At 41.6% G+C, this 13,116-nt stretch overlaps 1 protein-coding gene across 11 annotated transcripts in view; it reads left to right on the forward strand.

The window, feature by feature from the left end:
• MAP7 (microtubule associated protein 7) overlaps positions 1-13,116 on the forward strand; it is a 179,177-nt gene that overhangs the window by 105,995 nt on the left and 60,066 nt on the right. For all 11 annotated transcript variants that reach the window (XM_044924186.2, XM_044924189.2, XM_044924183.2 and 8 more), the window contains exon 2: positions 12,273-12,374. In XM_044924186.2, the coding sequence (XP_044780121.2) occupies positions 12,273-12,374 (102 nt within the window). The remainder of the gene's footprint in view (positions 1-12,272; positions 12,375-13,116) is intronic.

Raw genomic sequence — 13,116 nt, forward strand, 5'->3', positions numbered from 1 at the left:
TATATTTTGCCCTGTACTTTGCTTAATCATAAACATTATTCATATTACAGGGCAGAGATCATTTGTGAAACAGCTTGCACTGTGACTGGTAAATATCGCCAGGAAAATACGTCACCCATAGGGATGAAAAGGCTTATCTTTTAATCTGGTTATATTAATACAGGTGAAAAATACAGCATTTTATCTTTTGATTATAGTGTTGTCGCCATCTGGCTGGAGGGAGGCTTTTGTTTATTTTTTGTTGACTTTTAAATAAAAGCCTCTTGGGTTGAATTTAAAGTGTGTAGTGAGTGTTTACTCCTGTTGGCTAACTGTATCAGAAGGACTTTGTAACACAAATCAAGAAGCTGCTTTTGGTGATAAAACAGCTTGAGAAATAATTCTCAGTCATTTCCACAAAATACATGGAACATGTGCTTTTCTGAAATGCTTTTCATTTCACCTAAGATGGATTTTTTTTTTTTTTTTTGGCTTTTTAACAAACAGATTATCAAAACGTATCTATTAAGTTGCTTTGGAAAAAAGAATGGAGTTCACAAATCTCTCACAGATGAAATGCCTGTTTCACAGAGTGTCTGATGTTTCCAGCTGGAGACTGCACTCTTCTCAGGCTTTATCCCGGGCAGTATAGGTGGTACACTGTTGTATTGGAGATTGACCCTCTGTTCCCCAGATATTCACTATTAAGTGGTGATGGTTTAGTCGTTAAATCGTGCCCAGCTCTCGCGTCCCCATGGACTGTAGCCTGCCAGGCTCCTCTGTCCATGGGATTCTCCAGGCAAGAATACTGGAGTGGGGTGCTATTTAAGTGAAAGTCGCTCAGTTGTGTCTGGCTCTTTGCGACACCATGGACTGTACAGTCCATGGAATTCTCCAGCCCAGAATACTCTAGTGGGTAGCCTTTCCCTTCTCCAGGAGATCTTCCCAACCCAGGGATCAAACCCAGGTCTCCTGCATTGCAGGTGGATGCTTTACCAGCTGAGCCACAGGGGAAGCCCTCACTATAAGTGGTACTGAGCAAACCTTTCTGTTATGTGGCTGCCCAAACAGTCATTTGATTTTGAGTCTTGTCTAACACATTGTCAGCACCATCCTAGAATTACGTTAGTTTTTGTTTTCTGACACGGAGTGATGTAATTGTGATCTGACAGTTCTTTTGGTCACCTTTTTTCTACCGTATCTGCTGGAGAAGGAATAGGCTACCCACTCCAGTGTTCTTGGGTTTCCCTTGTGGCTCAGCTGGTAAAGAATCTGCCTGCAATGTGGGAGACCTGAGTTCGGTCCCTGGGTTGGGAAGATCCCCTGGAGAAGGGGATGGCTACCCACTCCAGTATTCTGGCCAGGATAAGTCTCAGAGAGTCAGAATAAGCGACATTCACTTTTTCACCATCTTAGCCGCCATCAAAAAGTGAGCAAATGTATACTTTTTCTTTTTTACTTGTCATTAATACTTTCACTTCTTGGGCTTTTGCCACAGTTTGTTTGGGGTACACTATCTACAATTTCTTGCTCTCTTGTTTCCTTCTTCAGGCGTTTATTCAGTGTCACCCATATGCCAAATGGAGAAGGCAATGGCACCCCACTCCAGTACTCTTGCCTGGGAAATCCCATGGATGGAGGAGCCTGGTGGGCTACAGTCCATGGGGTCCCAGAGAGTCGGACATGACTGAGCGACTTCACTTTCACTTTTCACTTTCATGCATTGGAGAAGGAAATGGCAACCCACTCCAGTGTTCTTGCCTGGAGAATCCCAGGGATGGGGGAGCCTGGTGGGCTGCCATCTATGGGGTCACACAGAGTCGGACACGACTGAAGCAACTTAGCAGCAGCATATGCCAAATGGTGGGCTAAATACTAAAGGTACGGAGCTGATAAAGATGAAGGCACCATTCTTGCCCTCAAGTTCCTTGGGTCTGGTAGAAATTATTGTAGTTCTGGAAGCACCTGGCCAAGTGTCAAAGACTAAATTAGCCTGTCACTCCCCTTACTTGGAGAGCATCTATGGTTCTTCAAGGTCAGAATATGATGTCTGAGTGTGTGTGTGTGTGTGTTCAGTTGCTCAGTTGTTTCTGACTCTTTGTAACACCAGGGACTATAGCCCACCAGGCTCCTCTGTCTGTGGGATTTCCCAGGCAAGAATACTGGAGTGAGTTGCCATCTCCTCCTCCAGGGGATCTTCCTGGCCCAGGGATTGAACCTGCCTCTCCTGCTTGGCAGGTGGATTCTTTACCACTGAGCCACCTGGGAATTTAAGTATGATGTCTGTGATTAGACATCAACTCTTTGGAGTAAACAAGTAGCTTACCCTTTATCCCTTAAAAATATCTTGGTAACTTGGTAGAATTATCTGTTGTAATTATTTAAATAATGTTTATATCTTTCCTGTTGTGTACTTTGGCAAACAAAATGGATTTTTATAGAAAAGGTTATGTTGGCATTTTATCTTGTTGTAGACGAACCTTCAATGCAACTGCTTCAGTTTCTTTCTGGAAGTTGATTGATTACAAACTGTTAATAAAAACCAACATGTGTCTGTTCCATTCTTCATGCCTTATTGTCAGTTTTGTAGATGAGTGATGTTTTCGGTGGATTCTGTTCCCATACATCACATAATTTCACACAGTGGTTGATATTGATATTTGTAAAATCAGTGTCGCTACATTGGATTTGTATTATCTCAGTATTGGACAGATTTCTTTGTTTTTTGGATGAATATCATTTTCCATAACTGTCATAACTTCATTTTTCATAATGAAAAAAAAATTATCAGAAAGGGATTTTCAGTCACTATTCATTGTTGCTGGATGACTCCCTCTAAATTTTAAAACCTCCACAGGGTCTTACAAGCCTCTAATGTAGTCTAGTGGGGCTGCTGAGTCATTAGTTTTTGTTCTATTTGGAATGTGTGAAATGCAAAAAAAAAGTAAGTCTTAATCGAGTCATTTCTGTCAATATGAATAAGGATGCAGCGTATGTCCCAGATACACATTATCATCAAATATTCTCATTTAATTGCATTTGTTTTTGCAACAAGAAATGAGCAAGAGTGCTGAATAAATGGTTCATTGTTCTTATTGTTGCGTCAATTTAAACGTGACCAGATGTCGCACCATGCCACAAAGTGGGTCTGTTCTGGTGCAGAAGGGTAAATCAGACTCTGCACTGTTTCTCAGCATCTCTAGTTACATATGTTGCCATGGTGCCGTGCCTGTAAGTTTGCATAGTGAGGTGACTGCTTCCTAGGTTTGCCTGTGAAAGAGTCAAGATACTCATCAGCATCTGCCCACATCACCTGCCTGTGTATCACCTTCAAAAACACCCCACCTGTTTCCCAGCCAGACACTGTTCCTCCATTCTCTGTTTCCTCTTCCTGCTCATTGTTCTTGCTTCTTGGAGTTTGTGGCTGGGTCTCCATTTCCTGTAGGGTCTGAAGCCGAGGAGACCTGGAACACCTCTGCAGGGTCCCTGTGCGGTGTTGCCTCTCTGTCCTGGCTCCCACTAGGACAGCCACACTGACTCTGCTCGTCCTTGGCTCCCTGATGCTTCAGCTACAGACAGAAATTTCAAAACACAGTCACTCGTGTCACTTTTCTCCCTTAATGGTTAAATAATCATCTCTTGGTACAGGTTAAGGGAAAGTGGGAAAATCTGCATAATTATTCAATTGTGCAGAAAGTGGAGTTCTTAAGATGTGGTTTTAGTCAGATTTCCTTTTTATTAAGATGATAACCCTTTTGAATACATTTCCAGCAGGCTTGTGGGGCCTTACCTTTCATTTACCCAGAATCTGCTGAAGCTAGATTAGTTCACAGCTGGAAGTGCCATCTGGCACTCTTGTGACTTCCCATTGCCTTCGTCACAAATTCAAAGCTCTTGGAATCTGAGGAGGCAGTGACCTTGGGCTGTTTGTCTTATTTTCACCTGCCCGCCTTCCTACACCCCCCGTTCTGACTGGACAGTCCCTTGATGCACTCTTATCTGTGTGCCTCGGTAGTTTTGCACATGCCATGCCCCAGCCAGGAGGATTCTCGGCATCCCCCTCACATATCCATATTCTCTCCATTCGTCAGAATCTTTATTCAGTGACATTCCCATCGCTGCTGCTGCTGCTGCTGCTAAGTCGCTTCAGTCGTGTCTGACTCTGTGCGACCCCATAGACGGCAGCCCACCAGGCTCCCCCGTCCCTGGGATTCTCCAGGCAAGAACACTGGAGTGGGTTGCCATTTCCTTCTCCAATGCAGGAAAGTGAAAAGTGAAAGTGAAGTCGCTCAGTCGTGTCCGACTCTCAGCGACCCCATGGACTGCAGCCCACCAGGCTCCTTCATCCATGGGAGCCTCCAGGCAAGAGCACTGGAGTACTACCCCCTGAAGTACGGCCTCTCACCTCTGATTACCTATAACACTGTATCATTTATTTGGTTAGTAGTCCTCTGTAGTGTTATCGATTTTTGAAAACTGACTTGGTCTGTTGTTGTAAATGCCTGTATTTATTTGCATATTGTCCCCACCAAAGGACAGTGAAGATATTGGAGGTAGATGCGATGTCCTCAGTTCAGTTCAGATGCTCAGTCATGTCTGACTTTGCGACCCCATGGACTGCAGCACACCAGGCTTCCCTGTCCATCACCAACTCCCGGAGCTTGCTCAGACTCATGTCCATTCAGTCAGTAATGCCATCCAACTATCTCATCCTCTGTTTTCCACTTCTCCTCCAGCCTTCAATCTTTCCCAGCATCAGGGTCTTTTCGAATGAGTGAGATCTTCGTATCAGGTGGCCAAACTATTGGAACTTTGGCTTCAACCTCAGTCTTTCTAATGAATATTCAGCTTGCAGTCCAAGGGGCTCTCAAGAGTCTTATTCAAAACCACAGTTCAAAAGCATCAATTCTTTGGTGCTCAGCTTTCTTTATGGTCCAACTCTTACATCCATATATGACTACCGGAAAAACCATAGCTTTGACTAGACGGACCTTTGTTTGCAAAGTAATGCCTCTGTTTTTTAATATGCTGTCTAGGTTGGTCATATCTTTTCTTCCAAGGAGCAAGCATCTTTTAATTTCAAGGCTGGAGTCATCATCTGCAGTGATTTTGGAGCCCAAGAAAATAAAATCTGTCACTGTTTCCATTGTTTCCCCATCTGTTTGCCATGAAGTGATGGGACTGGATGCCATGATCTTTGTTTTTTGAATATTGAGTTTTAAGCCAGCTTTTTCACTCTCCTTTTTCACTTTCATCAAGAGGCTCTTTAGTTCTTCTCTTTCTGCCATAAGGGTGGTATCATCTGCGTAGCTGAGGTTATTGATATTTCTCCCAGCAATCTTGATTCCAGCTGGTGCTTCATCCAACCCAGCATTTCACATGATGTATTCTGCATATAAGTTAAATAAGCAGGGTGACAATATACAGCCTTGATGTTATATTGATGTACTCCTTTCCCAACTTGGAACCAGTCTATTGTTCCATGTCTGATTCTAACTGTTGCTTCTTGACCTGCATACAGATTTCTCAGGAGGCAGGTAAGGTTATCTGGTATTCCCATCTCTTGGAGAATTTTCCAAAGTTTATTGTGACCCACATAGTCAAAGCCTTTGGTGTAGTCAATAAAGCAGAAGTAGATGTTTTTCTGGAACTCTCTTGCTTTTTCAGTGATGCAATGGATGTTGTCAATTTGATCTCTGGTTCCTTTGCCTTTTCTAAATCCAGCTTGAATATCTGGAAGTTCTTGGTTACTTATTGTTGAAGCCTGGCTTGGAGAATTTTGAGCATTACTTTGCTAGCGTGTGAGATGAGTGCAGTGGTGTGGTAGTTTGAGCATTCTTTGGCATTGCCTTTCTTTGGGATTGGAATGAAAACTGACCTTTTCCAGTCTTGTGGCCACTGCCGAGTTTTCCAAATTTGCTGGCATATTGAGTGCAGCACTTGACAGCATCATCTTTTAGGATTTGAAATAGCTCAGCTGGAATTCCATCACCTCTACTAGCTTTGTTCATAGTGATGCTTCCTAAGGCCCACTTGACTTCACACTCCAGGATGTGTGGCTGTAGGTAAGGGACCACACTCTTGTGGTTATCTGAATCATTAAGATTTTTTTTGAATAGTTCTGTGTATTCCTGCCACCTCTTCTTAATATCTTCTGCTTTTGTTAGGTCCATATCATTTCTGTCCTTTATTGAGCCCATCTTTGCATGAAATGTTCCCTTGGTATCTCTAATTATCTTGAAGAGATCTCTAGTCTTTCCCATTCTGTTGTTTTCCTCTATTTCTTTGCATTGATTGCTGAGAAAGGCTTTCTTATCTCTCCTTGCTATTCTTTGGAACTCTGCATTCAGATGCTTCTATCTTTCCTTTTCTCCTTTGTTTTTCACTTCTCTTATTTTCTCAGCTATTTGGAAGACCTCCTCAGACAACCATATTTCCTTTTTGCATTTCTTTTTCTTGGGGATGGTCTTGATCACCTCCTCATGTATGATGTCATGATGCTAGGTCCTACAGTCTTTGTATTCTTAGCGCATGGCACAGTGGCCGGCCCATAGGAGTGTCTGTAAATTTTTACTGAAAACATGTAACATTTCTGAGCCTGGGAATACAGTGATTCCATTGACAGTAACAAGGAGACCGGGTTGGCTCATTTTGTGAGGACGGTTAGTTCAACTTTGACATAGTTTCAAGAGATAGCAGAAATACATGAGCATATATTCCCTAGGGGTGGAAGACTGTTTATAAATGCAAAGCATATTTATAAATCCAGACTGGAAAACAACTGAGGTCAAGATTGTGCTTTAGGCCCTAAAGAGGGAGAATATTTCTGCAGGGAGAGAAATTACTGGGGGAAATCAAAAGCTCCCTGGAATTAGAGGTCTAGAAAAGGAAAAAGTTGTAGAAAAGATGTATTGTTCACTTAAGATTTTCCCAATACTGAGCACAACGTGTCCCCCGGAGTAGGGTATCGACTGAATAAATGTGGAGAAAACTGAAATAAAGTAGAAAATTAAACCTAGGTTTGTCTACTGCTGACTCCCATGAGCTTTGATCATTCCTACACAACTTCACAAACAATTAGGAGGAATTTAAACTGAAAAGCTCTCCATGTGGAATAATCAGAAAAGTCATTAGAAGTTATGAAATTGCATTATGACTTTCTTATTCTAATGCAAGTTTTATAAATAATATTGGATAAAACATTTAATAGCAATGCCTTAAATGTTACAATATTCCTGGAAGCTCTTTTAGAATAAATTTTAACTGTCAAGTAAATAAGCAAAAGGATTTCATACAGTAGAACATTTTAGGTGAAACACTCTGAATTACCTGAGACTGTCCCGAGAGTTCTCTTTAATCTTTAGATATTGTGATTTTAAACCAGTAATGTTCTTCGTTTGCCATAGTTATATTCTGTAGTCAGATTTTTATGTAAGATATTTGTGATTCAGGTTCTGTGATTCACTGAGAAGGACTCAGAACTTAACATATAGTCATACTTGTGCCTAAGATTTATCATAGCAAAAAGACATAAAGAAAAATCAGACCTTTCCAAGGACGCACTGGCAAGCCTGGAATGTTAACTTTCTTTCTGCCCAGGTAGATTGATGCTATGAGACACATGAAGTTGCAGTGTTCAGCCATTTTTTACTACAAAAAAAACACAACTGTGTGCAGTTCAGCCTCCAGTTCTGTCTTCTGGTTTACTCCCCAAAGATATGTGTGTAGCCTTGGGACTTGATTCCACAAAGTCCAACCCATTCTGAGCAGGGTTAAAGTTTTGCTGTTGCCCAGTCCATATGCCATGCTTGATTTAAAACACTGACAGAAAGACATTTTTGTGGGGGTTAAGACCACCTGTGATTCACTGAGTTTAAGCTCAGCATGGTCCCTAAAGTTGTAGTTGTAGATGTCTTATAAGAGTAAACATTTTGACTAAACTAAAGCATTTGTTGGACCAATTATCTTCATCACATGAGAGAAGGCACTTCAGCCCCTACAGCCAAACATAGACACAAAGCAGTGAGAACCCCATGACCTTCATGGAAAGTCATTGCAAGGAGTGGATTAGTAATGAATCATAGAGGAGGTCGATTGTAGACACACATTTGTGGCACTTCCTGAAGCTGCAGAATTTTTTACTAAATGAAAGCTCTGAAGGTCTGCTGCCTACATCTTCTATTGCAGAGTGATTTAGAGACAGAGTCCCAGACCACAGGGGTGCTTCTCTCCATCCTTCCTCTTCTCTTTAACACTTTTACATGTGCTGCTAATGGAATAAAGCTTTCAAGCTAGCAGGAAGATCAATAAAAATTTTATGAGGCTAGCAGAGTCTTTTTGAGCGTCATAGTATATGGCTCAGTTTTCTCTTCTGAAAAATGAAAGATCCAAATAAATAATGCTGGAAATGTCATCTGGGTCATTTTAAAACTGGGATTTTGATGGTAATTTTTAAAAGGATGTATGTGATCCTACCTGCTAGTTACCTAGGATTTCCAGATTTTTAAATGTTGGAAATCTTAAAATGGATAAATTGCTATTTTCATTCTGTTCTCAAACAGCGAAATTCCCTGCCATTTGTTTGGGAAAAAAAAACAACTACAACCAACCAGCCCTCTCAGAAGCTACTATTTTCCTGCTATTATAAGTGAGTTGTTTTTCTTTTTTGAAGACTTATCCTTACTTTTGGCAACTTGAAAGGTATTACATCTCAGAAAACTGTCATCTCTCTAAGCCCCAGAAAGACTAATGATTAAGTCAGGAAACTAGAGGCTGTACTCTAAGTCCTACCTTCCTGTAGCCCCAGGAGGTGTGATTGTAGCTGAGCTGCAAACCTCTGAAGCCAGCAGCAGAGCCGGGCTCTGCTCCCTAGGACAGCTGTCACCGACTTGACACAAGTTTGCTTTCCCTGTTAGCATTAAGCAAGCAAAGCCCAGAGGAACCAACTAGAAACCTGCCTTCCCACATTGGTATAGGACTAGGGGGAGAGCCAAAAATACCTGCCACCTTTTATTGAGCCTTTCAGTGGGCCCGGCAGTCTCATTTAATTTTCACAACCCCGAAAGTGTTTTCCTGCATTGCAGATGGGGAAATTATGACTGAGAGGTTGAGTGACATGCTGTGGGTTCACGGCTCATAACTGGCAGAGCCTGGTCAGCTGACTCCAAAGTGCGTACCACCTCCACTACAACCTCAACACACAACTCTACACCTGGGAGTGTGGGAGGCCCAGGACCTTGAGGAAGAGCATAAATGTTGAGAGAAGGAGAGCTGAATGTTTGCTAAACACCTCCTGTGGGCCGTGTTCTATAATAGATTCTTAACATAGATCTTTTCAATTAATCCTCCCAGTGACCCTCTGAGTTAGGCCATTTCACCCTCATATTACCTACTCAGAGAAGTCAAGAAACTCTGACAGTCACTCAGCTAGTAAGTAGCAGGGCTCACAGAGGCTTCTCTGGTGGCTCAGATGATAAAGAATCTGCCTGAATGCAGGAAACACAAGGACACCAGTTCAGTCCCTGAGCCAGGAAGATCTCCTGGAGAAGGGAATGGCTACCCACTCCAGTATTCTGACCTGGAGAATTCCATGGACAGAGGAGCCTGGCGGGCTACAGTCCATGGGATCACAGAGTCAAACACAACTGAGCAACTGAGCCCATGCACATAATCTTGGCTAAAACAGACTGACGTTCAAATTTACCTTTATTTTTTACTAAATTTAGCCTATCAGTTTTATATGAACATAACACATTTTAAGATCAATTTTAAATTTGTTTTGTTATGAATAGGACTCAGAAGGATTTTGTGATAGAAATGAATTCCTGAGATCCAGATGATAAGAAAGTGGGCAGATAGATCCAACTCAACTGGGTCTAATAAAAATCAGATATATTGATAGGCAAATTGGAATTCAGGTAACCAGACCTCCAGACTTCCAAGTTTAATTGAAATTTATATTTTACATTTGAATTTCAAGACAAAGCAAATTACAACCAAGAAAAAGGGGGAGAGGGATTACCCAGGAATTACTTGGAAAAGTCTCTTGCACTGAATATGTCTTCTTTTGAATCTCCTCAATGGTCTACTGCAACATAATATTTAGCTGTGATTGATATCTGTTGTCCAGACCTGGGGGCATTGCAGATAATCAACAGAGACAGACTAAATTATGTCAAATATGCTAAGGTAAGAAAGAAATGAATGCATATGAAATACAGTCTAAATAGATAGTCCTAATTATCTTTCAGTTAAGTAAAAATGAAAAACAGAAGATCGCTTAAACAGCTTACTAGCTAAGGCTTTATTTGCTTTGTGCTAGAGGTGGCTGCATAATAAAAAGAAAATAATCACAGTATTCCCAATCTGTGTGCACTCCTTTCTGTTTATCTTCTTTATGCGCAGTTTTGAGAATACCTTGCAAAAGATGGGAGAAAGTTGTTCTATCCCTATTGAGCACCAGAGTTCCAATTAAATACATTTTTGGTCTTTAGGGGCGGCCTCTAAAATTGTGAGGCTGTAGGCCAGTATGAACTAGTGTGGCCTTTACCTGCCACATAGTGGTAACTGGCAGCTTGTTTTTGGCGAGGGGGATGAGAGTGTTATAGCAACCAGTGTTTATGTTTGAACGTGTTATTTAAAGCCAACAAATTGTTTGAAACAGGGCAGTTAAACGGTGTTAAAAATACGGCATAGGATGCTTTCTGCTGTTCAGTCTGTGGTTTCCTATGCCAGCTAATATCATATGTAATTGAGAGGCATCCATAAAAATTTGGTATATTCTTTGTTCAGAGCTTAAAGGTAAAGGTTTAGCAAATTTAATAACTTTTTAAAGTACATCTGGGGTGCCATTTTTAAATTTAGTCTTCCTGAAGTATAACTCACACTCTTTCAGGTTCAAAAACCCTGAACTACTGAATCTCATTTTCTAGTTATTCTCCATTTCCCTCAGCCTAGTGGAGGAGATAATAAATGTGCAATGCGTCAGGGGATAAGGGCTACAAACAAGGCAGAGTACGGAGGAGAGATGAGTAACGCAGGTGCTATTTTAGATAGATCAAGAGGACTCTAATATCACATTTGACCAGAGACCCAGTGGAAGTGAAGGACAGACTCGTGTTAACATGTGGGAGAAGAACAGTTCAGGTACTTGCAAAGGCTCTGCGATGGACAGAGTCAGTATGTAAGATCTGAGCAGAGTAATTAAGAGGTTAGTGGTACAAGGTAAAGGCCAAACCATATAGTACCCTGTAGGCCATGGACAGCCCTTGAATTTTTCTGAGTGGGATGGTGGCTGTTAGAGGAGTGACATGACTTATTGTTAATGGGATCACTCTGGCTGCTGAGGTGAGCAGAGACTGAAAATCAGTGGTAGGATCTGGTAGACCGGTTAGGAGGACATTCCAGTCACACAGGGAAGAGAGGATCAGAAAGGTAGTGATAGAGGTGATGATTTTTTAAGGAAAAGAACTTACTACTGAATCAAACTTGGGGAGAGATTGGAGGAGAGAAGTCAAAGCTGATTCCAAGGCTCCAGGCCTAATCTACGGGAAGAATGGAATTGCTTGAATGGATGGGGAAGACTGTGGGTGAAACAGATTTTCAGGCAGAGGGGAGGAGGCAGGGAAAATCAAGAGTTTGGTTTTTGACACCACTTAATGAGAAGCAGCAAAATACTTTAAATATCTTTTGAAAAATATATTATTAAAGCAAAATGTGTAAAGAACAATGTACCTGGAGGCCTTTATACTTTATATAACCAGGGAGTTGCCTGATATTTCTGCCCTTTGGTCACTTCCTAGAATACATTTCCCTTAGTCTCTTGAATGATCTTTGTTACTGAACATTTGTTAGAGGCTTTTCCAAAATCCAGTAAATTATATCCCTTATTCCCTTTTGGCGACCTGCTTGGTTATGTTCTTGGAATTTTTTGGTTCCAAATGCATGACCTTTGTAAGAACAAAGATCAGATACTCTAGATCCCAGTCTTATTTCTTCATGGTTGCTCTATGTATAAACTGGAACAGCCAGGGTGAATGACTTCGTGGACCCTGAAGACACCACTGCTGTAGGATTGGTCAGTTGAGCTGAGGCTATTGGTTCTTGGGTGTGTTCTTCCCACTGAACATTATGCTCATTGAGGGTAGGAGTTATCAGCTGCTTAAGCTTTGTACCTCCTGAGTCTAACCTAGTACTTGATACAAAGGTTGACAGCAAATTTTGAATATATGAATGTTTCTGAATAAATTTTGAGAAACTAAATATGTCTTTTCTCTTTTATCTCCTCTGTGTAGCACCTGATGGCAACAAAGTACAAGATAAGAAAATCGCTGCGTCCCACCGGCCTGCCACTTCTATTTCAGGACAAAATAGCAACCACTCAGGAAGTAAACCAGGTACTGTGCATTGCCTTTGCTGTGGAAAAAGGAGGGTAATCCCAAAGGTCTTAGGCCTGCTAGAATTTAGGAGAGCTCGGTTTCAGTCCTGCCATCAAAACACACATTTAGACAGATTTCTATAAGTCAGAAAACCTCTCACACCTTGATTTTCTTTCTTTAAAATGGAGATTCAAAGCTAAGCCCTACTCACCTCTCAGAATCATCTTGACAGGCAAGGTGGTACCTGTGAGTGCACTGGTAACTGTCAAGCAGTCTGCGAGAAGTAATAATTTTTCCATTCTGCCTGAAATGATGGAAATGACACATTTTTTTGTACCTGTATGCCCAGCATTAGTGCATATCTCTTTTGTGACTTTTTGAAAACCCACTTAAGGGAATCATTACACACAGCAATACTGTATAGAATTACGTTTTTGTTCTCCGTTGCCTGCAATGATTGTACACCTACACAGTAATTTCATTTAACAGCCTGTGATTCATGGTCCGTTCCATTCAGTGATGCAAAGAAGCAAACACTCTGTAAACAAACTACAAACACTGGAGTAAACAATTCAGTAGCTTCCGGGTATCCAGCAACCATGATGTGGTCTTCGGGAGAGACTGACTTACAGTATGATGACCGGAGATAGCCAAAGGAAGGGAAAGGCAAACCGAACACCTCTGGAGGTTCTTGGAAGCCTGCTTCATGCTGCATCCAAGGCCAGAGTCACTCAAGAACAGTGCGTCAGTGGGACTAAAG

The sequence above is a fragment of the Bubalus bubalis genome, chromosome 10, assembly GCF_019923935.1.
Source record: "Bubalus bubalis isolate 160015118507 breed Murrah chromosome 10, NDDB_SH_1, whole genome shotgun sequence".
NCBI lineage: Eukaryota > Metazoa > Chordata > Mammalia > Artiodactyla > Bovidae > Bubalus > Bubalus bubalis.